The 26,930-nt window shown below is 37.4% G+C and overlaps 2 protein-coding genes across 2 annotated transcripts in view; one reads left to right on the top strand and one right to left on the bottom strand.

Moving 5' to 3' along the window:
• Nucleotides 1–38: 38 nt before the first annotated feature.
• On the bottom strand, nt 39–13,982 carry Lnk (SH2B adapter-like protein Lnk). Its single transcript, XM_034972318.2, has 5 exons — nt 13,045–13,982; nt 11,671–11,902; nt 10,195–10,388; nt 9,294–9,482; nt 39–4,619 (listed from the first exon to the last, which is right to left on the bottom strand). Exons 1-5 carry the CDS (start codon nt 13,774–13,776, stop codon nt 4,467–4,469), a joined length of 1,500 nt encoding a protein of 499 aa, XP_034828209.1. The 5' UTR covers nt 13,777–13,982; the 3' UTR covers nt 39–4,466.
• A 10,086-nt stretch (nt 13,983–24,068) lies between these two features.
• LOC117985355 (T-box transcription factor TBX1-like) overlaps nt 24,069–26,930 on the top strand; it is a 37,935-nt gene continuing 35,073 nt past the window's right edge. The window contains exon 1 of the mRNA XM_034972051.2: nt 24,069–24,237. Coding sequence (XP_034827942.1) covers nt 24,186–24,237 — 52 coding nt within the window. The 5' untranslated portion in view covers nt 24,069–24,185. The remainder of the gene's footprint in view (nt 24,238–26,930) is intronic.

Here is a 26,930-nt window from a genome sequence, read left to right as displayed (position 1 = left end):
GTATATTAGTCTATATTTTAAATTTATACCGTATGTTACATGCATCTTAGATACGGAATGTTAATTTATTTATTTAGACAACGAAAATAACACTTACTAAAGGCGCAATCACATTAGGCTTCCTATACATGAAGCCGGGCCGCATCGGTCCTAAGCCGCCATTTTGTTTTCTATTTTCGCCACTATTTCCACGTAATAAAATCCCGGAATGCGATGCGGCAGCGGTTGCGGCGCGGCGTCGGCAAAGCTCTTATGGCATTCTTATTTTTGTTTACGTAGTCAAATAATTTATTCAAAGTAGATACTATTGTACACTTTTTAAATTGTCAATTGTTAGATTTGTAAGATAATGTAATAATTAAAGGTGATAATTAATTACGTAAACGTAAAACTAAAGCTACGACGCGACGGTCCCAAACGCGCCCAGGTCTGAGCCCACAACAAACTCAGCTACACTAACTATAAGTTAGTAGAATTAGTATAGTTGAGTTTGTTGTGGGTGAGTGTTGTTGTTCGCGACAGGTCGAGATCGCACCGGGGTATGAAGCGAGGGACACCCCGCACACCCGTACCGTGTTAGCACGGGGGCTGTGCGGGGCGTTCCCTCCCCGATTGCCATTTCAACCTGTCGCGTACTAAACCTACGGTCGAACGACGCCGGTGCGGCTCCAGCTTCATCTACAGGAAACCTTACCCTGTTGGGGTGTTCGTGGCGCGACAGAGTGGAGCCACGCATAAAGACAGGCACATTATATTTTTAAACAAAGCAAATTGACGTTTTCTAGGTTGCCAGTTTTTTCCGTAAAATAAATAAGTGTTGGGATAAACAGACTGATATGATTCAATGACAAAATGCTTTGTGTAATTTAAAAAAATACTTTTAGTATCCCGTGGTGCTCGAGGCGCGCGCCAATTGGTCGAAAGTGACACACACCACAGTGCAATGTGTTTGCAATTTTAGTGTACTGATGTACTAAATTCAAATATATTAGACTAAATTATTATGGGTCTACATATAATCCATACTAATATTATAACTGCGAAAGTGTGTGTCTGTATGTCTGCCATCTTTTCACGGCTTAGCCGTTTCGGTTCCGTCCACGTTGGTAACCAATGTTTCGTAACCAGCTACGAAATAAGATTTATACTTCGTCTTTTCGTAACTGGTTATTAATCAAGTTCAAGAATATTTTATCCTGGTTCGTAACGGAATAAGATTAAAATAACGTCATATTCCGTTACGAACCCGGATAAAATATTCTTAATTAGTACCTAACCAGTTACAGTTCTTGCAATTCATGAAGGCGAGTGGCTCATGCTTGTGTTTAAGTCGTATCGGTATAAGTAACGTACACTGAATGTGTGCGTTTGCGAACGCTTGCTAGTAAAGTCCATTCGCCTTCGTGAACTGCAAGAACTGTACGATACTACGTAATTTTAATCTTATTCCGTTACGAACCCGGATAAAATATTCTTAATAAAAGCCCGGCACCTAAATAACCAGTTACAAAAAGACGAAGTTTAAGTCTTATTTCGTAGCTGGTTACCAACGTGGGGGGAACCTATCTTTTTACCGATATTGACGAAATTTGGTACAGAGACAGCTTGGATCTCGGGGACGGGCTACTTTTTATCTCGGAAAATCAAAAAACCCAAATCAACGCGTGACTCATAATGAAAAGAGGATATCTTATACTTTGAAGATTTACAATAAAAGCTTAACATTTATGATAACTCTTCCAAGATTTCAAAGGATACTTTTAATAGATATTCAATTCCAACAACATTTTATTCTATATTTTTACATTCAAAACGATTTCACATTGTTTATTGGTTTGATTTTCTACACATTTGATCTAATATTACCCTAATATTAGTCTTTAAGTCAGTTCAGAATTATCATTTATATATTTAGGTACTAGGTATAAATACTTATTGGTTTCTCGGAAATGGCTTTAACGACGAACGACGAACGTTGAAATTTTGTATAATAAGCGAATATTTTACTCTACAAGTTTATATAGATAGGTATCATCTGAGAAAATGAGTTTTCTTTTAAATATATAAAATGCGGTAAGTCCGAGTCGGACTCGCACACGAAGGGTTCCGTACCATCGTACAAGATAATATACCTAACTCTTTTATGTAGAACACTGTAAGTGAATGATAGACTGCGCCATCTAGATGTGATTTAGTAAATTAATTTTTTTTGGAACACATTTTAATTGTATTTTTGTGATGTAAGCACAAATTCACAGTGTTCGGAGTTTTCCCTTTACTTGTGCTATCTCTCTCTAGTCAACGGGAAGTACGCTATAGGTTTTCGTAGTACGTTATAGTAGGACAAAGAAACATAACATTAATTTTTAGGGTTCCGTACGCAAAGGGTAAAACGGGACCCATTACTTAGACTCCGCTGTTCGTCCGTGTGTCACCAGGCTGTATCTCATGAACCGTGATAGTAAGACAGTTGAAATTTTCACAGATGATGTATTTCTGTTGGCGCTATTACAACAAATACTGTAAAACAGAATAAAATGAGTATTTAAGGGGGCTCCCATTCAAAAAACGTGATTTTTTTTGCTCGTTTTTATAGATAATGGTACGGAACTCTTAGTAAATCCTTTATCAGTTTGTCGATTGATTTTCGGATGTTTTTCTTTAATTGTGCCAAATAGAACTACCGTGCAAAACAAGATTATAGTTCAACGGAAGGTACTCTGTCACGGAAGAAGAAATGCTTATTAGTATATGCTTATAAGCATAGCCCGTAGTGTAGGTTATGATGACGCGACATTTTGAAAAGCTGTAACCTTTTATTGAAATTAACTTGATAGTAATTAGAGACCTTTGACCGCATTCACCGGGACAGACAGAATGATATCTGGTGCTTTAAGGGTAGCGTTTTTCCATTATGAGGTACGGATCCCTAAAAAATATTCTATTGGCAATTGAATGCACACTACAGTAGGTAATAAAACATTAGCTTTTTTGCTTATTTTTAAAAAGTTACAAAAACCTGAAGTGGATATTTTCTCTTTCATTAGTAACTTAAATGTTAACTCTCAATTTATTTCGACGATAATAATAATAAATAATCGGCCTAGAATAGCCGTTTTGTACACCAGTCTAAGCATAAAACATTTGACTTACTTAAATTAAATATTTGAGGTCGACCTGCACCAAACTTTTAGGTGTGTTTAAGTTAAATTTTTATCTCTTCGCTTTTCAAACCTGGGATTAAACTTGTCAAAAAGTGACAGCATTGGAGTTTAAGCAGCTTGGTGCAAGTGGACCTAAGTAAAGGTTCTGTACAGGGAAGGAAGGACGTATACAGTCCAAACCGACGCCGCGACGTACAACGACCAATTATTAAGCTAACATAGAAATTAAGTATAAAAATCGGCCAAGCCATTTTTTACTTTTCAGTTTTTACTGAGAAGGTATCCTAGATTTGCATAGCCGTATTGATCCTAATAACCTATAACATTTCTACAAATTGCATATTGCACACAAAATATAAATAACATTATTAAGAGGATCCACACACCTGCGCACGCGCACGAGCCGTGCGCACAACGCGTATCGAACGCGTCAGTCTCTGTGCGCGCGTGCATGTCGCGAACGCGTATAATATAACTAGCTTATGCTCGCGACTTCATCCGCGTGGACTACACAAATTTCAACCCCTTATTTCACCCCCTTAGGGGTTGAATTTTCAAAAATCCTTTCTTAGCAGATGCCTACGCCATGATAGTTATCTGCATGCCGAATTTCAGCCCAATCCGTCCAGTAGTTTAAGCTGTGCGTTGATAGATCAGTCAGTCAGCCACCTTTTCCTTTTATATATTTAGATGTTTATATTAACTCCCAAAAACTGACAAATATATGCACGCCGCGTGACATGTACTTACAACAGGCACGCGAACCGATCGCAAACCACGTCCATATTATGTTCTTATGATGCGTGTTCTCTGCACGGTTCGTGCGGGTTAGCAGGTGTGGATCACCCTTTAGACTAAACTACCAGCCATTGCACATTATAACTATAAAAATTCTGCTTACATAAAAGTATTGCAATGCAGGCTTTATTTGTGGAAGGGGAGTGGACCCTCTTAGTTGCATTGCGGATTTTTGTCACACATAATAAAGCTTTCAATTTGAATGCTTTTTTAAACTTGGTATAAAGTGTGACTGCCCCCTCCAGCCAACCAGTTTTTCAGTACTGAATTATCCCTTGTCTTTTTGACATAATACAGCTATATCCGTATCATATCATGATCACATACTAAACTGCCCAGTTCTGTGTCAGCTCACGATCTAACTGTATCTGTATCTCACCCGCCCTCATATGAGATCATGATACGCGTCGGCGATACGGATATGGTGATCGGATCGGGCAAATGATACATATCTGGACAAAGTCTTACATTCAATCTGAAAACTTACATGTGTATTTAAACTGTTTATGCCCCGCGCTCAATAGTTGATGGCCGCATGTTGCACAGCACGTATTGGTTGTCGACTGCGCGTATGTCGTGGTGCGCCCCGCTGGCCACTAGCAGCGCCTCTAGTTCCGCGCGGCGCATGCGCACGTCGCTCCCGTGGGACACACCCAACTGCGGACAACATAATATAAGGATGCTGTAGTTACTAATTAATTATTTATTTATAACTATATATTTTACTTACACAATGTGGTTAATTCCTTTGTACACAATCTCTAAACTAAACTAAAATATCACGTCTAAATCTATTGCTATCCCTTTCATAATGTTGCTTGCGGAAAAGGAAAGCACTAGATTTAGACCTGTTAATTTAGTTTAATTTAGAGATTGTGTACTAGAGAATCGGCCCCAGTACACCACTAATTTTAATTACCATATAAACAATTTTCTTAGAATTCGCGATTAAAAATTTTTATTGAGTTTCCGCGGCGTAATAATAGTGCCCACACATTTATTTATATTTTTAGGGTTCCGTACCCCATAAGGAAAAAGGAACTTCAATAGGATCACTTCGTTGTCTGTCTGTCCGTCCGTCTTTCGTGTCTGTTAAGAAATCCTATAGGGTACTTTCCGTTGACCTAGAATCATGAAATTTGGCAGGTAGGTAGGTCTTATAGCACAAGTAAAGAACACTACAAAAAAAATTAAAATATGTTCATGAACAAATGAATTAGTATTTCAATTTTCAAAGAAATATAAGTATACCAAGTGGGTTATCATATAAAAGGGCTTACCTGTACATCTAAAATAGATTTTCTAAATGCATAATAGTTTTTGATTTATCGTGTAAAATGTCGAAAAAATACGGCTGTTGTACGGAACCCACGGTGCGCGAGTCTGACTCGTACTTGGTCGGTTTTTAAAAATAAAATAAAGTTTAATAACTTTGTTAAGTTATATGCACATTTTATAATAATAGCCTATCCAGCTGTATTCACTCTTATACTTTTATGGTAGTAAAAAGTAGTCATGCACAAATATACAACTGACGAATGTTCCTACTAGGTAACTTAAAGGTTAATTACTTGTATACTAATAAATCAAAGGATTGTATCATATTTTAGTATTTTTTAGAATTCATCAAAGAAGAGTAAAGCGAGTTTTAGTTTCTTAAAAACTTTGTTAAATAATTGCTCCAGATAGTTGTGTTACATTATTAATATTATTATATTAAAAGCAAGGAACACAGTCAACTTACCTGTGAAGGTGAATACACATTACAAACAGCAAACACAGGCATGAAACTAAAATCAGCAAAATAAAAAACGAAGCCATTCAGCAAAATAAGTTTTAATAATAATAATAAAAATATGTACAACCATGAAATATGATTAAAGCTCCAAAATGAGTACTTTTGTACAATATATTAACAAAAAAATAATTATTGTTAATGTTTAAAACATATTATATTAAATTCTACGTTGCTAATTTAGTAATAAAAATAACAGTCGAATTTGATGTAAATCTTATTAGAATATTTATGAAAAAATATAAATTAGCTCTGGCTGGCAATAAACCAGTTTCATACTGGGTTTGTTTAAAACATTGCTTTTAATATAAAGGTACAATTATTACCTCAAATCAAAAATTACACCTCTCTTAAAGTAGTAGAAGTCTAAATTTACTACCTAATTTATGATAAAATAAAGTAAATTGTTCCTAATTAAAATGCATATTCAGGAATCGTTAGGGGAAAATTTAATCTACGTCATTTATTAATTTTGATCTTTACATTATAGTTTTTCAAATAGGTTCACATTAAAAACTACTATACAAATAAAATGTTTAACAATAAAAGTGACGTAAGCATTCATTCATTAATTAGTTTGATCATAATATTATGCTTAATTTGTACCTTCATACATCTTATAATTATTACTTATAGAACCTATTTACAAGTGAACACAACTTCGAGTTTTAAAGTCTTGGCATATATGAATAACTAGCAATTGCCCGCGATTTCGTCCGCGTAAATTTTCTGGTTTCTCATGCGATCAGAATTTTCCCGCTGCAAAAGGCCTCACTTATCTACTCACTCAATTTTACCTTAAGGCACGGAACCCAGAGTACCTAAACGCCGATTTTTATATCTCTAACTTCAAAAACATAAGATTTTCATATAACCTTTCAACCCCCATTTCACCCCCTTTGGAGTGGAATTTCGCAAAATCTTTTTTAGTTGACACTTACCCCTTAAAAAGAGCCTACCTTCCAAATTCCAAGTTAGCAATAATTAAAACTTTCCCTTACAAACCTTTATCCCATATTTTACCACCCTTAAGGGGGGATTTTCCAAAATAACTTATACAGGTTTTTTAATGAAAAAACATAGGATTTTTATGTAACCTTTCAACACCCAGTCTATCATTTTAGGGGCTGGATTTTCATACAAAAAAATCTTAGCTAACACCTACTCTCTAGGAAGAACCTACCTTTCAAACTTCAAATTAACAATAACAATAATTAAAACTTTCCCATACAAACTTTCATCCCCTATTTTACCATCCTTAAAGGGAGATTTTCCAAACTAATTTATACAGAATATACCTATTGTCATTAATTTTATACCAAATTATGACTTTTATAATGATTTTCTAGAAAAACGTAAAAGTAGTGTTTACACAGTAGCCACCTATATAGATTAAACAAAATATATTGCCGCTATTAACACAAAAGCAAAAGAGACTATATACACAAGCTTAGAAAACAATGAACAACGATTAGCAACAAAATAAACAAAAACTTGAGAAACAAACTACACTAGATATTTTTGTGTTATGAGTGGGGCAAAAATCGTACTGGAATTAATATCAAGCTTATTTCTCAAGAAACTTTATACACTGTACATGTCAATAAGTCCCGTTTGGCACCCTTTGGGCGTGGAACTCAAAAAAAATTGTCTTTGTTCAATTATTATTTTTTAACCTATGAGAGTACATGATAATATAAAGGTTAGTAAAAATAATGTGAGAATGAACACTAATAACAAAAATGATTTTAATCCCAATTTTGTGACAACCCTTGCATATTTGCGTAGGACAGCGTATATACCTACACGAGGAAACTTCGTACTTGGCGGACGTGAATTTTCGTGCTTTGTTTTTATTAATTTGTAAATTCAATTTGGAAAAGGATTGTTTCTCTAACTTTAAACTTTAATAAATAACAAACCTGACATTGGCTAATCTGTGTAAAGCCAGAAGAAGAACAAAAAAAAAACCTACACGAGCGGCGGCATCGTTCAACGTCAAAGGCGTTGCACATGTGGTATATCGTATAGCTGTGCTAATGTACAGTCGTATGCTGCTATGCACATAATTTACTTAGTACCTACTGCGACTGCCATGACAAATACAGAAAACAAATTGTTATAACTTTGTCTTGGAAAACCATTGCTAACTTTTGTCTATTCATCAATATAATCGCTTGCAATTTAGTAAACAGCACCGACCCGATAGACTAAGTTTTGCAAAATCGAATTCCAGATATTATTGGCTAAACTATTAAATAGAGCTCGAGTCGATAGCTCAACGGTTAAAGGAGCGGACTAAAATCCGAAAGGTCGCCGCTTCAAACCCCACCCGTTGCACTATTGTCGTACCTACTTCTAGCACAAGCTTTACGCTTAGTTGGTGGGGAAAGGGTAATATTAGTCATCATGATAAACTTGGCTAATATTCTGTTTAAAAAATATTGTTATTGAATTTATTATTTTTCAATGTACTCATGGCTCAAAGCACAAGATTATGACTTCATTAAATTAATTCCTACAGAATCATTGTAAATAGCATCAAATACACAAGTTGAAATAATTATATTATGAAAAAAGCTACAAAATTATGTATTATGTTTGTTTATTGTATAAAAATAAAAAGTTAGACTCGGTGGGATATTAAGCCTCAACATCCATATTAAAAATAGTTTGTTAGTTTCATGTTTTGAGTCATGATCATCATCATGATCAACCCATTGCCGGCTCACTACACAGCACAGGTCTCCTCTCAGAATGAAAGGGTTTTAGCAATAGTCTACCATACTGGCCAAGTGCGGATTGGCAGGCTTCACACACCTTTGAGAACATTATAGTGAACTCTTAGGCATGCAGGTTTCCTCACTATGTTCTCCTTCACCGTTAAAGCAAGTGATATTTAATTACTTAAATTGTAATTGTAAAATATGTTTTGGGTAATAATTATTAACAATTAACTTTATTGAATTTGGTTAGTTCAATTTTGTTGTTCTGTTCTTATGAAGATGTTATTACACAGATTTCTGTAAAATGTGCATACCACAATATTTTAGTCTCATCTCGCTGTGTTAGTCTAAATGGATGCAATGTGCCAATGTGTAATCTGGTACCAAATGTGTATTTTACGAGACGTCTGAATTAGCAGTTCTAGTATTTCGTAGAAAGTAGTATTCAGAACTACTTCTAATGTTTTTCTTTGTAGTCCTTAGAGAATAGATACTATTTTAATTGATCCTATCGAACACAATAATAGGTACCTACTTTTAACTAATGTACAGTGTTTATGAGCATGATCATGAGGAAGAGATAAGGGATAAAAGTTTACGCGATTGAAAGAGAGGCATTCGTTCAATTTTAGACGCTAGAATTTTCGCGCTGCGCTGTGCGAGCTGAATTGCAATTTATTGCGTCGTAACAAGAATCTCTATTTATTTAAACGTGTTAGCGGAGCGATCTTTCTGTACCTGGAAGGTACTATAAAGTATTGTGTGCTACTAGACAGTCGGGCGGTGGGGGGGTCACGGGCGACGGCTCACTTGCGGGCGCGCGGCGTCGTGGCACACCACGTACTCGGTGAGCGTGACGTCGGCGGTGCCGCCTGACTCCAGCGGGATGGGATGCGCGCGGAAGTGCTCCAGCATGTCGTGCACGTTGGGGAACCACAGGTGCTGCACGCGGCACTGCCCCGCCTCGTTCAGCGTCATGCGCAGGTGCTTCGCGCGCCCCTGGACACATTAACATCATCATCTCAATCTTATATTCTTAGTTATAAGTCCCGCAAATTGCTAATGCGCGTGGCCGCCATTTTAGTGACGTCAGCACAATACTGAAGTTTCGAGCTGATGATATATTTTTATTTCGGCTGACGTCAAAATGACGCCATTTCGATGTCAAGATATGGTTCCAGCGTAATAGCAGTTTGCGGGACTTATACAAGAGATTTTAAATCAATGATATGTAAGTCCATTTTACTCTGACGTTATTGTGTTTCGACGATCGAATTCTATCAACGTTGGTGAGATGTAAAATCTCATATCAAGCACACTTAAGTCAGCTGATAAACTGATTCCTTAATTTATTTAATTAATCTGGACGTTTTTGTTCTACTCAGTACTGCATACAAGTTTGAACTCATTTTTAAGCAAAACAGCTTAAAATTAAGTTCATTTAGATGTATGCGACAGGTTGTAATGGCAATCGGGAAGGGTACTCCCACAGGGGCACACCCGCATAGCGCCCGCGCTATCCCGGTGCGGTCAAGCCGAGCGGGTGACGCCAAGATCCCCCCGCCTCATACCCCGATTGCCATCTCAACCTGTCGTGGACTATACAGTAAATTTTAACAGCTTTCATTCAGGTTTTTAACCTCCCTCCGTAAAATTTTATTTCATGCAATACCGTTTTGTTTGCGAGCTCAATTGATAGCGGTGTTTGTACCTGAAAATTGAAGGTGAGCACATATTCCCCCCGCCTCGTCTCGCTCTGGCGCACCAGGTAGCAGCCGTGCGCGTTGGCGCCGCCCGCCAGCACGCCGGCCGCAGCCGCCGCGCGCGCCAGTGTGCCGTGGAACCACGGCCACTCCGCCAGTGACAGCCGCGGCGAGGACTCGCACGCTTCCTCTGCTATTGAACCTGTCCCCACCGATCTTATTGCATCAATCAATGAATAGGGTATTTTACCCCTTTTTTTAATAGTGTCTTAATTTGATTCTAAAGAGATAATAAACTACCAAAAAACTTACAAAAACTTTATTCAATCGATAAGTACAATAAAATTGCATTTACATTTTGCATTTTAAATTTCGCCGCGAAAACGCTACCTACCCATAATCTTTTTAGGTTCATGAGCTGTCATGACGTCACACTGATTGGTAAAAATAGTGAAATACATTACAACTTCAATCCATGTGACGTAACAGTCGGAATTCATCATGGCGCTATCAGCTTCAAGCATTTAGAATATTTTGTAGAACAAATAAAAAATGAAATCTTTTAAATGAATTATAGTAAAAAGAAGCTGTGATAGCCTAGTGGTTAGGACGTCCGCCTTCTAATCGGAGGTCGGGAGTTCGATCCCGGGCACTTACCTCTAACTTTTCCCCTGGGTTGAATCCCAGGCCTCAAACTTTTCGGAGTAATGTGCGTTTTAAGTAATTAAATATCACTTGCTTTAACTGTGAAGGAAAACATAGTGAGGAAACCTGCATGCCTGAGAGTTCTCCATAATGTTCTCAAAGGTGTGTGAAGTCTAGCAATCCAGACATGGCCAGCGTGGTAGACTATGGCCAAAACCCTTCTCACTCTAAGAGGAGACTCATGCTCTGTAGTGAGCCGGTGATCAACCCAATCATGATGATGATAGTAAAATTCATTATATCCTAATCCTAATAATATTATAAATGTGTAAGTGTGGATATTTGGATGTTTGTTACTCAATCACGCAAAAACAGCTGAACGGATTTAGATGAAATTTGGAATGGAGATAGATTATACCTTGGATGAACACATAGGCTACTTTTTATCCCGGAAAATCAAAGAGTTCCCGGGGGATTTTGAAAAATGTAAATCCACGCGGACGAAGTCGCAGGCATCAGCTAGTAATTTTATAAACTGAAATCAACATTATTCGATTGTTTATTGCAATACTATCTTGTTTATACATTTTTAGATTATTGTGAAGTTACAGAGTTTCCTAGATATTTAGTTGTTAATATCTGTAAGGCACTTTATTCAGCATTTTGTGATCAAGTTATTCCCTTTGGTAGAATTGATCCTCAGGACCCAGGGAAGGATTTAAGAAGTGGAGCCATTAACATTTTTGATGTAAATTTTGCCTGCCTTACCACTGGATATTTGTCTGTCTGTATTGTTACCTATTCTTTAATATTAAAAACCTATTAAAAACTATTATTACCTAATTCAGCATCATCAGGTGTGTCAGTTGTTAAGTCTGCATTGCTAGTACTGGGTGGCAGGTCCCTTCGAGGAGGCAGATCAGGTGGAGCTGGTTCTGACAAGCCTGCCAAAGTGTCAGGAGGTGGTTGTGTGGTGGGTGGCGACCGCATACAGTATTTTATTGTGGCCAACCATGACTTCATGTCATCAACATCTGCTGCTTCTATTACATATTCCATATTGTTGTCTGCCTGGAAATAACAAAACATTCTTGGTTACAAAAAAATGAGTGATCAAAAAACAATCTGGAAATCAAAATAGGGCACATAACTCCTTACTCCGTGTTTTTAGAAAGCATGAAAGTTATTTGTCTGAACAAGTGAAACCTTTTATAGTCAAATTCCACAATTTTAGATTTGCTTTCAGACAAGTGCATCAAACAAAGCCCATTACAAAAGTCATAGTTCAATTTTTGAAAAGCAACTGTGTGGATTTCTAGCTGGTTCTTCCCAGTAGGAAGGGCATTCTGAACCAGTAGTAGATTCACTAGATGATTCAAAAGCACTTGCAAAAGTTTATTTTTATTTAAAAAAAGTTTACTTCATTTTATACTTTTTTATATAATTTTAATAGTGACCCAGCTTCACTTAGGTGCTTAGAGTTGTAATTAAAAAAAAGATGAAACAATATTAAACCATATGTAGATATAAACCTTCCTCTTAAATGAATATCTATTGGTGGAAACTGCATTAAAATCGGTTGCGTGGTTTAAAAGATCGAAGCTAACATACAGACAGCGGGAAGCTACTTTATTTTATACTATGTAGAGATACAATTTTTTTATCAAATGATAAATAAGGCCTCAACTGTGATCTCTTTTGGTTGTAAGTGACAATTCTTTTATCTATGGTGACAATACAGTTCAAGTTGAAAGCCGGCTAACATGGAAGGGGTTCATACCTCAACTGTCATCAATTGTATCAGGCTCATAGTGCTCATACCCTTTAATTGGTTTCTACATACTTGTAATATCATACTAGAAAATCATAAACTAGTTCAGCAGAAAGCAAAACCTTGTTCAAATTAATGCTTGTAATGCCCAGTACTAAGCAAGAGCCTCCTCTCAGAATGAGAAAGGCTTAGGGTATAATCTGCCACGCTGTGTAGATTGGCCGACTTCACACACCTTTGAGAACATTATGGAGAACTCCCAGGCATGCAGGTTTCTTTACTATGTTATCCCTTACCATTAAAGTAAGTGTTATTGAATTACTTAAAATGCATTATAAGTCTGATAAGTTAGAGGTGTGTGGATCGAATCTCTTGAATAGGAGACATACAAACATTAGAAAATTATTATTCCAATAAGATATTTACTAAGATGTTTACATACCTTCAGCACAAATGTGTTTTCATGGTCTGGCATTTCTAGGGCAGTAGTTTCCCGTGCTTCTGATATAAGGAAACAAAACACACCACTCCGAGGTTTTTGAGCTTTCGGAGGTGAATAAAACTCTAACATGTAACCACCGACAGTTTTCACTAAGGCCAGCCTACATCTCTCCCATTTCTGTGGACCACTCGGCTGCTCCAGGCTTTCTGGCGTCAAGTAATTTACGAGTCCTTCCTTCCGACATTCAACAACAATTTTTGCTAACTTTGTTTTGTGTTTATTTAGATTTGACTGTTCCGCATCTTCCGCATGTTGTTTATGGAACAAGCCCTTACCGCGACGTAAACCTTTGAAAGATAACCTTCTAAAGAAGGGTTTGTGTTGAGTTTTGGGCGAGTCAGTGTCTTCGGAATAATCGCTTTCATCGTGACCAGTGTGCGTGCCGTTCGGTAACTTGTGCTGAGCTTTTAGTTTACCGAACTCGAAATCGAAATGTTCCGAAAAATGTTCGACAAATTTCTTGAGGATCTCTTTTTGTGAGACCGGCCGGACTACTGGCTCACTTGTGTTGGCCTGTATGTACTGTAAGCACGCCTTGGCGAAGTCCTGAGCAGCGGTTTTGGCCTGACGCTCGCAGAACTCGACCCATCCGTCGGGGTCGCCGTCGGACGGGCCGGCCATGGCGAGCAGCTTCTTTATGAGCTCCACTTGTAACGAGTATTTAATACACATAAAACATAAACACAGTGCCTTGGTAAAATACTGAATACCTAGTTACTATCTTATCTATTTCTATTTTAATTTCCAATCAAAATAAAATTTGTGATGCTCTCAATATCTAGTGAAAACAACTTTACTTTTGTTGCCATGATCCATGATGCCATGTCATAAAATTATTTTGTAAAACATAATCAGTAAAATAATTTATAACTGGAAATATACAAATAATTATAATGTCGATTTGCCTTGTTAAAAAGCAAAATTAAATAATTTATAATAGTAATTTAATAAGTATCCAGTTCAGGGTGACTATTAGCAAAAATTCTCTTCTCAGAGCATTAACATCGGTAAAAATCTACATCTATACTAGTGCGGAGTGCCACCTATTGGTGGCTCACAAAAACTTTATACGGAAGCGGAAATTCATGAAAATTACAGAGAGACGGCGACGGGTATTTGGCGGCAGGCGGGGTTTTAATTAATTACTTTTTTTAGTGATAGTGTGAATGTCTAGAATTTTCCAGTAAAACGTAAGATTTACCAACTGTGCGTTGAGTTGAATGATTCAACTCAAATTGAATCCTATTACCATTGCTTATTAAGTAGGGAGTTCTTCTACCCACCTTCAATCTCTATCATCAGGATCTTGTCATTTTTTTAAAAGTAGGTACATATTTACAAAAACAAATTCGACTGTGCTGCACTCCTGCCATCACATATCTAATTAGTTTCAATTTATTCAACTCCCAACTCTATCATGAAACCATAATCGTCTAAAATATCTGCATCTGCAAATACCGGCATCTGCCAAACAACTCAATCGGACAATAGGAAGTTGGTAGCCGAAAAATAGGATTAAGTCTGATACTTAGGTACTAATACTAGATGATGCCCGCCACTTAGTCCGCGTGGATTTCGGTTTTTTTTAATCCCATGGGAGCTCTTTGATTTTTCGGGATTAAAAGTTGCCTCCGGGATGCAAGGTACTTAGCTCTGTACCAAATTTCATATAAATCGGTTAAACGGATGGGTCTTTAGGAATCCCGTGGTAACTCTTGATTTTCCGGGATAAAAAGGAGCCTATGTTCTTCCCCGGGATGTAAGCTAACTCTGTACCAAATTTCATCAAAATCGATTACCTAAACGTTGGGCCGTGAAAAGCTAGCAGACAGACGGACACACTTTTGCATTTACACACACATTTGGACACACTTTTGTATTAGGTAGTATGGATTATAATGCGAGAGTGTGTTTGTTTGTTTGCCTTTACTTTACGTCCTAACTAAGCAATAAATCCACTTGATTTTAGATAGAGATACATAGTTGAAAGGACGGAGAGTAACATTTAACTGTGCAGTGGCTACTTTTCCTGGAAAACCGGAAACATATAAGCCTTTAAATACTTAGTTAATTGAAATTCATAATATAAAACACTGCATAAGTATGTACCTACATTATATTATTATATTTTTAGAATAGACTGCTAAAGGACGCTCTATGGTTTCATCGTAGTCGGGAGCTAATAAAAATAGTTCCGTTGAACCAGAAATATTGAGGACCACTCAGATGCATCATCACTATTGGAAGGCCCGGACCTGGCGAAGGATCGTAAATCTGTAGGGCTGTTACTTTTTGTTAATATTTTAATTCAGTAAATAGGAAAGATTTCAATAGTTTCCTAATTTGTTTTCAACTTTTTAGTTTTGTACAGTAGGTAGGTACGTGGCAGAAAATAATTAGGTACATCGACCTTTAGAATGAGATTTCGGCTTTGTAGAGCGTTGTATCTGTCACTCATACCTATGTGACGTTTTGTCAGCCTCAACGATAGAGACAAAGCTCTACAAAAGCACTATCTCTTTCTAAAGATCGATGTAGGTACATTATTTTCTGCCGCGTAATGTACCGACCTATTGAGATGACTGATGTCGCACATTGCGTGGTCTCAAATCTCGATCGCCAATTTTACTATTTTGCTGGCAAATTGGAGATTTGAGACTATACAATATCCATACAACAATATTACTATAAGTAAGAAAGTGGGTCTGCCTGTTTATCAGCTAGCTTTTCACGGCACATCTGTTTAACTGATTTTGACGAAATTTGATATATTATGTAGGTAGAGATAGCTTGTATCCCAGGGAGGGAAAGAACATAAGTTTCGATTTTCCGGGACAAAAAGTTGCATATATAGCCGTATCCAACCGAATCCAATCGATCACGCGCGCCATCCAAATTCCAAACACGATCCTGCACCTTCCTCATCCACCCGCTTCCCGCCTCCTATCATCATCATCATCATCATGATCAACCCATCACCGGCTCACTACAGAGCACGGGTCTCCTCTCAGAGTGAGAAGGGTTTTGGCCATAGTCTACCACGCTGGCCATGTGCGGATTGGTAGACTTCACACACCTGTGAGAAACTGAGAACATTATGGAGAACTCTCAGGCATGCAGGTTTCCTCACGATGTTTTCCTTCACCGTTAAAGCAAGTGATATTTAAATAATTAAAACGCACATAACTCCGAAAAGTTAGAGGTGCGTGCCCGGGATCGAACTCCCGACCTCCGATTAGAAGGCGCATATCCTAACCACTAGGCTACCACAGCTTTTTTTTTACCACAGCTTTACCTCATATCCATCAGCCTGTTTGCGTCCACTGCTGGACATAGGCATTTCCAAGAGCACGCCACCAAACACGGTCCTTAGCCTTCCTCATCCACCCGCTCCCCACCACCTTAATCGGGAATAGCAGGAATGCCGGGAATTGGAGGCCTTTGTCTGTTGGCGCTGCTCATTAGAAGTAATGCCCATACTGACCACGCTGGGCAGGCGGGTTGGTCAGCGCAGGGCTGTAGGCCATTTCGCACCAGTGACGCTGCTGCCCGTCTCTGGTCTGTGTTATTTAAAGCCAAGCCATTTGGAATGGTTATCCCGCCATTCTTCGGTCGTCATATCCTCGTTCGCTGATTCCCTCATATAAGGGATGCAAACTATTTCTGTAGGTACCAAATCGATGATGCCCGCAATTTCGTTGGCGTAGATTTAAGTTTTTAAATTTTCATGGAAATATAGAATAATCTTTCAGCTGATTCTCGACTCATAAATAACTAATATGGGAAGTTGATCGAAAAAAAATATTAATTTTATTTTTTACTATCATTGGCACGTGAGTTAGCTAGGCAACCTATGTGCGATGTATCAATGTACACATTATCTAACATATTATACCTATTCTCTATCACTATTAGGTAATTAATAACAGATGAGGGTAGATATTCTTAATACCGGATACCTATAATAATGTATGGACGGATGGATATAGACTTATGATATATAGGGAAAACGTGGTTGTTGCAACCCTGTGCGCGTTCGTGTGTCAAATTTCCAATAATCTTATTTTGGCGCGCATCAGACGCATCGATGACGGAAATATGGGAGACATGTTGCGAACGACGCGCGCGCATCGCGGCCGTTCACCTGAACGGCGACGATGGTTTTATGGAGCTCCTCTATCACTCTATATTTTGCACAGATAAAAATAATAAGCACCTTGACCAACTTAATTTTTAATTTTGTTGTTACAAAGTGTAGTACGCGACATGTCGAGATGGCAATCGGGGTACGAGGTTGGGGACGCCCCGCACACCCGCACGTCGCCCGCGCTATCCTGCACCGGGTTATTTGGTTCAAAGATAGCTATGACATAGGTTACTTTGTGTGTTACGTGTCCTTCAGTCACGTCGCAATGGTGCAACGGATTGACGTGATTTATAGCATGGGTACCTATAGTTTAAAACCTGGAGAGTGACATAGGCTACTTTTTATCCCGGAAAATCAGAGAGTTCCCACGGATTTTAAAATAAACCTAAATTTGCGCGGACGTAGGTACCTACCTAGTTGCGAGCGTCGTCTAGTTAGTTGATAAGTGTAAGTATCTACCATAAGTATAACAAGCTTTAATCTATAAAATAAGCTCGATTTCAAGCATCAGTTTACGATCTCTTCAGAGTTCCAATAAACAAAGCTACTGTTTTGTTTGAAGTGAAAGTAAGTATAGACGTTTAGGGTGACCATCAGCTCTTGTAGTAACAACTATTCTAGTGTACTTACTTAGTGCAATTTTTTTACTCACTAATTTTTACGTAAATCAGTACTAAGGTATAGCTACCTTATTTATTGTCGGTCTGCGCTATCTAGCCTAGCACTATAATTAGACCCTAATCACTCTTGTCTTGAAGGTAGGTATCTAAGTACTTAGGTATATCAAAAGTGGAGGGGAAAACTGATGCCGAAAGGGCGTTCCCCATCCTAGCATTTCGAATTAGAAAATGAGCAAGCAAATCCATTCGTATTCGTACGTGTCTGCGGAATTTCAACTACGTATTTCTTGTCCTACACAGTTGAAATTCTGCGATATGTACTACCAGATCTTGACGATACGATACGATACCTACGTTAGAAAGGTGAAGGCGACCCGGGTCTTTCTTGGGCACATTCTCCGAAATATTATATCCTGTAGAATAACTCTATGGGATCGACACCTTAACTATTATTTCTTACTATTATCGTCTCAAAATGATGGTCACAGCTAGTGAACGTTTTTCTTGCATCCGGCGCGCGCTAGTGCCCGCTGACAGACAAATGCGCGGCAGGAAGATGGCGTCGTTAGCGCTGTCGTCGCCCGCGCATTGCGCCGCCAATGTAAATATAGGTACCAGAGATTTTTCTTTACGGAAATGCACTTATAAAGCTGCTACGAAGTTAGGCTGAGATCTATAGAGCGTACCCACAGTAGGTACGCGGCAGAAAATATTGTACATCGACCTTTAGAAAGTGATAGGTTTCGTAGAGCGTTGTCTCTGTCGTTAAAACCGACAAATGTCACATAGGTATGAGTGACAGAGACAACGCTCTACAAAGCCGACATCTCATTCTAAAGGTCGATGTACAATATTTTTTGCCGGCTACTGTACCTACCTACCTACCTACTTTGACTTTTCTCAGACTTTCAGCGAAAACGAGACTGATTTATGTCGCGATATAGCTCTTATGTCATTTTAACAGTGTCTTATTTTTAGTCTGAGCAAAAGTCAAAGTTCGCTCTATAGATCTCAGCATTAACCAAGTTTAATAAAATAAGCTTTATAAAAGCTAAGAGAGAGCTTATACCTAAGTACAACCTAAACTTCGGCAAACATGAAAACTTGTACCTAAGTATAATTTATTTATTTTACCTAAGCAGGTAACATCCACAGAGTACATTATATATACTGGTAACATCTACCTACTAGATATATTCAATATTGTGAGCGATTATTAAAATTTTTGAAGAATACATACCTACCTACTATTGTACATTTTTACCTTATGAAAATTATAAATTACTAGCTTATGCTCGCGACTTCTTCGCGTGGACTACTTACCTACACAAATTTCAAACCCCTTTTTCACCCTCCAGGAATTGAATTTTCAAAAATCTTTTCATAGCGGAGGCCTAGGTACCTACGTCATAATAGCTATCTAGTAGGTATCTACCACAGACATATCTACATACTAAATTTTAGTCCGATCCGTCCAGTAGTTTAAGCTGTGCGTTGATAGATAGATCAGTGAGTCAGTCAGTCAGTCAGTCAGCCACCTTTTCCTTTTATATCCATACTAATAAATAAAATTGAAGTGTTTGTCTGTAATTTCGAAATAGTGTAAATCAGTAATTTTAGCGTAGTGCTCATTATGGTTATTTGAACTGTACTTACTATAATTGAATCACACATTTTTTAAATTTTTATCTATCTGTCTGTCTGTTTAAACGAGCTAATCTTCGGAACGGCTGAACCTATTTTGACGGGACATTCACAGACAAGTAGAGGATTAACCAGGGAGTAACATAGGCTACTTTTTTAACCAACTTTCAAAAATGGAGGAGTTGTGTCTTTCTACCTATGTACACCAAAATCTCCGAGATTATACAGAACCGATTTGCGTAGTTTCTTTTTTAATCGATAGAGAAATTTTGTAGGTAACATTGTTCCATAAAAATTTTGGATTCCAACTCCTCAATCCTGATGCTGATGCTGCAGGGGACCTGATCACCTAAACTGATGGAATTTAGAAACTGTCGGTTATAAATTGATACTGGAGGTAGGTACCTACCTACCATGTGAAGACTATCGTTGAACTCGAGGACCCAACTCCTCATCCCTGATGCTGTAAGGAGTCGCATTCTTAAATCGTTGTGATGCCACGGGATTTTTAAAGAATCATGTGTTTAAATGTTTTTACGAAATTTGGTACTGAGATATTTTGCATCTCGATTCTCGGGGACGGGACTACTTTTTGTCCTGGAAAATCACAAGTTCCCAAGGGATTTTTAAAAACCTAAATTCGCGCGGGCGAAGCCGCAGGCATCAGCTGGTATTTCGATAAACTTAAATTCTATCCTTTTTAGCGGATTAAGGTTTGAGTTTTAAATCAAATCATAATAATAAGTATATCTGATTTTAATAAATCTTTTCTTAGTGCACGTCTACGTCAAAACCCTACCTACCGGTTCTCTTATTTCATTATTGTACCTGAAATTAAAAAAAGTAAATCCATAGTTTCAAACTAATATTATAAATGCGAAACTGTGTCTTTCTGTCTGTCTGTCTATCTGCTAGCTTTTTACGGCCCATCCGTTCAACCGATTTTAATGAAATTTGGTACAGAGATAGCTTGCATCCCGGGAAGGACAAAGGCATACTTTTTATCCCGGAAAATCAAAGGGTTCCCACGGGATTTTAAAAACCCGCGGACGATGTCGCGGGCATTATTTAGTCTTCTTTATATCCAGCTGGACTGGAACATTGAAAAGCATGCCTCTATAATCATAATATGGATTAAAATCTATTAGCATGTGCCCGCACTAAATGGGTGAGTCATTAGCGGTCAATTTTTATTTTCTCTTGAGCTTTTCGTTTTTCTTAGCTGCTGTGGGTTGATCTCGCCGCGACCCAAAAACCTACGCTCCGCCTAATCTATATTTATCTCTTTCCCGCCAGACTCATTTGTTAGAGCAGTAAAAGAGATGAAAAGCCACGCCCATTGCGTAGCTCTACAGCCAACGGAAATGAAATACCAATATTTCGAAAGATCTTTATTCTTTGAAAATTAAAGTCAGTATATACTTAGGCAGGTAAGTATAACAGGATACATTTTAATAGGAGGCACCGACTTACTACCACAATAAGGTAGGTATTATTTATTACTATTAGCCTTTTCCCGCGACTTCGTCCCCTTGACCTAATTTACACTCGGGTCCAGTGAAAGAATTTTCAGAATCGGACTACCTACCTAAGTATATTAGTTCCGGAGATTACCTAAGTATACCTACCTCTACTTACATCCAAACTTACAAACTCTACCTCTTGGTGATACTTAATAAATTATATGTAGGTGCCACATCTTTACCTAAACATCTGAAAAATTATTATGTACCTAAGTACCTACCTACCCACTTATTTGGTTTCATAAAATTTAAAATTCAAATCATTTATTCAAATTGGGTACCTACTATTGTACTCCTTTTAACCGACTTCGAAAAAAGGAGGAGGTTCTCAATTCAACTGTGTTTTTTTTTGTATTTGTTTGACAGTTGTTGAATCCTAATCCTAGTAATATTAAAAACTAGCTGCCCTTGCAAACTTCGTTCCGCCTAACAGCCGATTCAAATTTTTTAAATTTTTCTCTCCGTAAGAACCATCCTCGTACTTCAAGGAATATTATAAAAAAAGAATTAGCGAAATCGGTTCAGCTGTTCTCGAGATTTGCGATGAGCAACACATTTAGTGATTCATTTTTAACCGACTTCAAAAAAAGGAGGAGGTTCTCAATTCGTCGGAATCTTTTTTTTTTTTTTTTTTTTTTTTTTTTGTATGTTCCCCGATAACTCGAAAACGCCTAGACCGATTTTGAAAATTATTTTTTTGTTTGAAAGGGTATACTTCAAAGTTGGTCCCATTTCAATTTGGTGAAGATCTGATGAACATCTTCGAAGATAGATACTGGAACTCCTCAACGGATAAGAGTAAATTGCTCGCGATCAGTGTAATAGCTTAGTAAACAGTAGACTTTTAACCAGTCATAGCATAATTCCATGGGGCCACTAAAAATTGTGAAATAAAAAATTTTTACAAAAAAAATAAAAACCGACTTCGTTACACAAACACTAAAAATTGAAAAATAATTTAATTTATTACCGAATATATTATGTATACAAGAGTTAATATAGTTCCATAATAATATTTTTTGGGGTCGGTGCCAATGAGGTGCCATTGTGGAGTCTCATAAAAATTCGAAGTCTAGACGATTCGCGCAGCTGAAGCTAATTGGCACCGGCACCAAAAAATATTATTATGGAACTATATCAACTCTTGTATACATAATATATTCGGTAATAAATTAAATTATTTTTCAATTTTTAGTGTTTGTGTAACGAAGTCGGTTTTTATTTTTTTTTGTAATTTTTTTTATTATATTATAGAAGATAGATAAGAGATGTGAAAGTGTGGATGTTTGGATGTTTGTTACTCCACTCAAATACTACTGGACGGATTTGGCTGAAATTTAGAACGGAGATAGATTATATCCTGGATTAACACATATGCCACTTGTTATCCCAGAAAATCAAAGAGTTTCCGCGGGATTTTGAAAAACGTATAGATCCACGCGGACGAAGTCGCGGGCATCAGCTACTTAGTTTGTAATAATATAATGATGTAGTGTTGATAATTAATTACCTATATAAACTTAAAAGTTAAATCTGAAGCTACGAGGGTTCCAAACGCGCCCAGATCTGAGAGAGAGGCTTTAAAGAGCCCACAACAAACTCAGCCGGGAATTAATTCTTTTTATTATCACCACTTTACAAAATCGCTATACTTACTTATTAGAACTATCAATAAATAATAAAATTAACAGACTAAATGTAGGTACCTACTACTTAGCTACCTAACATAACCATTTCATAGGTGTTTAGATAAGGAATACAGTTACAGAGACCGCATAAAAAAAATGAAAAAGCGCTGAGTGGGAGTGCAACCTATTAATTAAAATAATATTATATTATTACTAGCTTATGCTCGCGACTTCTTCCCCGTGGACTACATAAACTTCAAACCCTATTTCATCTCCTTAGGCGTTGAATTTTCAAAAATCTTAGCGGATGCCTGTCATAATAGCTATCTGAATGCCAAATTTCAGCCCGATCCATCCAGTAGTTTGAGCTGTGCGTTGATAGATCAGTCAGTCAGTCACCTTTTCTTTTAATATATATAGATTGTACTTCAGAATATTCAAGTGGCTTGCAGCATTCCAATACGGGACTCTAACTACAAGAACGTTAGGTAAGGTATCTACAGGACTGTTCGTTTCACACGTTGTTCTTGTTTACACCAGTGTTGATAGATACGCCTGCAGTAAAATAGATGTATGTAAGTAGATACTGAGTTCATAAACTCAGGTGAACTGTTTTACTCGTATAAAATAAACCTATAGGTAAGTAATCATTTGAGTTCTTGAAGAGCAACGTGGCTTTTAACGTATGTTTTCTTGTTAATATCAAAGTCTTAGTCATGTATTTGTTAGTAGAGTATGGATATTATATGTTATTTTAAGTGTGGGTTTTTATATTTGCAAGAAAAGAAAAACGTACTACCGACGTAGGCTAGGTAGGTAAGTGTAGTACGCGACACGTTGAAATGGCAATCGGGGAAGGAACGCACACCCGCACTAACCCGGTGCGGGCGAACCGGGTGACGTGCGGGTGTGCGGGGCGTCCCCTGCCTCACACCCCGACTTGTCGCGGACTGTAGGTACATACAGTTTTTGTACAAATTGCATTAGGACGATTAACATATTTGTATTACGATCTTCGTCTACTTTCGAGTCCCTATTTAAGAAACCAAATCTGTTTAATAGTCGTTGAATTCTAAAATTTACTGAAATGACACCTCGCACTGGAAATTGCAGCTTTGGTAGAACCCTCACTAGATGGAATCCTACGATAGCCTACGTAAATATGCAAGGATTGTCACAAAAATTTTTTTTTCTGTAAAAACTCGCGTTGAACATCACTAGATATAACGAGTAGGTAGGTATTTTATGAAACACACTCCTAACCCCGAGTTAAACGTCTCACTAAATCCTCTACTCAATATGTTATCAGGTATAACAAATAGCCGCGTACATAATAAATAAATAAAGCGTGAACAAAGCTCTCGCGATAGGGCGGTGGGCGTGGATGGGCGGTGTTGCTGAAACCGCGCGCCGACGACAGAAGCGTTCGCCTCGCGCCACTGGACGCGCGTTAGATTAACGTACAGAAAACTGATTTATAACGTCCCGTTGAAAAAATAATAAGCTGCTAGGAGATGTGATGGAGGGCCAGGAGTGGCGCGACGACTGGCACCAGCCGCGCCAGATGGACGGTCAGTGTCACTTTTTTCACGCATGCCTTAAGTGTATACGAGTAGCAATTGTTTGGTCGAGTGAACGGTGTAAATAGCGATGTCTTTCAGTGATGAGTGATCTGGTAAATAACTTTTCATCTACTGGCTACTGAATAAGTTACTCTACGGTCGTTAGGTAGGTAGGTCCTATTATGAGAATTTTTATTGAATAAAATGATCATGTACTTACCTACTTAATAAATTATGGAGTTATCTTTTTTATCCGTTCATCAACGTTCAAATACAATAAGTTTTTGAAAACTTAACTATAAATCGATTTTGCACATTAAACCAATTTACAGCAAGATAAAATAAGATTATATTCACAAAGATACCGTTTACAATGTTTTTGACTAAGTGTACAACTTATTTAATTTTTGTACGTTTTTTTCTCAGTAGAATCTTTATTCCAAACTATGTAGTGGTAGAGTCTTGACATGAATAAATAAATTCAAATTTTAATTCAAATAAAGTCTAGAGCTCTTGTGTACTGGTCGATTCGAAACTTTGAAAATCATGGACGTAGGTAGACCTAAGTAATAATATTCCTCAAAAATACAGATTAAAAAGATCTTTACTGAATTTCCATTTTTGACAGCGTCTGCTCTGAAATAATAGGATAGCCTACAAAATCTACAGAATACCAATATTTCCGAGCATTTCGGTCTGTCCGTCTGTCGTGTCTGTCAAGAAAACCTATAGGGTACTTCCCGTTGACCTAGAATCAGGAAATTTGGCAGGTAGGCAGGTTTAATAGCAAATAAAGGAATACCCATGAATTTGTGGTTACATACCTACCATAAAATGTGTTCATGAACTCAGGTTCATGAAATAGTGTTTTCAATTTTTAAAGTTAGATAACTATACCAAGTGGTAACTATACCTGTTAATTGTAAAACAGATTTTTATTTATTTTTATGCATAATAGTTTTGATTTATCGTGCAAAATGACGACAAAATACTCGAGTTCGGAACCCTCGGTGCGCGAGTTTGACTCGCACTTGGCCAGTTTTTCAGATTTGGGTAGGTCCAGAGGCAGTAGGCACACAAATGAGTATGATTCATTCTATTGGACGAGTTTTGCATCGTGCTTATGCATCGTCTGCTCGGTTCATTTATCTATCCATCAACACAGTCGCCCGAGCGTACTCGTTTGACGATTGACGCGCGATTCCTATACTTTAAAGCTTTTTACAAAAAAATAGGCATGCTAAGAATCGTTACAATAACGTTACACATCTTTTCAATCAATTTATTTATTTAAATCTTAAATCTTATATAATATTATACCCTCAACAATATACCTAGGTACAATGTTACATAGTAAGAACGTACGAATAGGCCGCGTGACAACCCCTGTACTAGTATAGTAAACACTGTATTACAGTGGGTTGACTTCCCCCATTCCTAAATACTTAATAAAAATAAGGTTCCGACGAATTGAGAACCTCCTTCTTTTTTGAAGTCGGTTAAAAATTCCTTCAACTTGATCTGCGTGCATATAAATTTTATGAAAATCCTATATAGATTAATCCATTGTTTTTCTGGGATGTTTCCGCGATGTCCTGACGGTTTATAATACCTATAGGTAGAATTTCAAAACGGATTTTGGGGAATTTCCTCCTCGGTATATACTTATCTTGGAATTTTATATTCATGAATAAACGAAATCGAATAGCTCTATTACTAAAATTTGATAGCTGTTACAGTGATCACAATGAACAGTCACTTCGGATTATTATCTAAATCTCTCTTTATCTAACTAGATAGTAGGTACCTACTACCTATAGGTTCTATAATCTTAGAGATAGACTAAAATGCACGGTTGCAGTAAGATGCTTTTCAAGCAATTACCATAATTAAATTACCTACAGCAATGAAGAACATCGGTGTGCTTAAATTTTTCATTTTACTTGATACCTATATATTATGTCAGTAGGTACTTAAATCACAATATGATATATACTTACTTATACATACCAACAATAGTTTTTATTTTCCTTCAATAACTATACAGTTCCAGTCTATAGTTAGTATTCTGTGCTGTAAAGTGTTGTTGACTGACGGACCGACAAACTGAGTATTGATTTGAATTTTCAATCTTATAAAACCAAAATCAATTTTTCATCCTACTTAATTTTTCCTAGATAATTTATATACTGCTGCTCTCTGGGCGTTTGTGCACTCATCCGTGATTTTTACGGATCTGTCAAAAATCGAATGTACGTATTTGTATGACGACCGCTTCGAAGAATCACGGATACGAAGTACGAACCGAATACGGATGAGCCTAAGGTATTTAAATACCTACCTACCTATCTAGAAGAATTGTGATATCACAATTCAATAAAAACTTCCGTATTTTTTCCCTATGGAACAAATTGTCGTCAACTATAAGTCTCGCAAATTGCTATTGCGCTGGAACCATGTCTCATTAACATCGAAATGACGTAATTTTGACGTCAGCCGAAATAAAAAAATACCTATACCATCAGCTCGAAACTTCAGTCTAGTGCTGACATCACTAAAATAGCGGCCACGCGCAATAGCAATTTGCGGGAATTATACTTACTGAAAGAAACATACCTACTTACCTTCTTCCCACTGATTATTCTGTCCTGTTATTTAAAACAAACTCATCGGGTCTCGACTAGCGATGCACAGTTCTACGC

The sequence above is a fragment of the Maniola hyperantus genome, chromosome 9 (genome assembly GCF_902806685.2).
Source record: "Maniola hyperantus chromosome 9, iAphHyp1.2, whole genome shotgun sequence".
Classification (NCBI taxonomy): Eukaryota; Metazoa; Arthropoda; class Insecta; order Lepidoptera; family Nymphalidae; genus Maniola; species Maniola hyperantus.
This window is presented reverse-complemented; position numbering and strand designations above follow the sequence as displayed.

Bases quoted from the DNA above. Each gene is read 5' to 3' on its own strand.
- Lnk (XM_034972318.2), bottom strand. From the start codon at position 13,776: ATGTGTATTAAATACTCGTTACAAGTGGAGCTCATAAAGAAGCTGCTC. The intron at 10,389-11,670 runs GTAATAATAGTT...CGGTGGGGACAG, and splicing joins ACCTGATGATGCTGAATTAG to GTTCAATAGCAGAGGAAGCG. The intron at 4,620-9,293 runs GTGAGCCGTCGC...TGTTGTCCGCAG, and splicing joins ACGACGCCGCGCGCCCGCAA to TTGGGTGTGTCCCACGGGAG.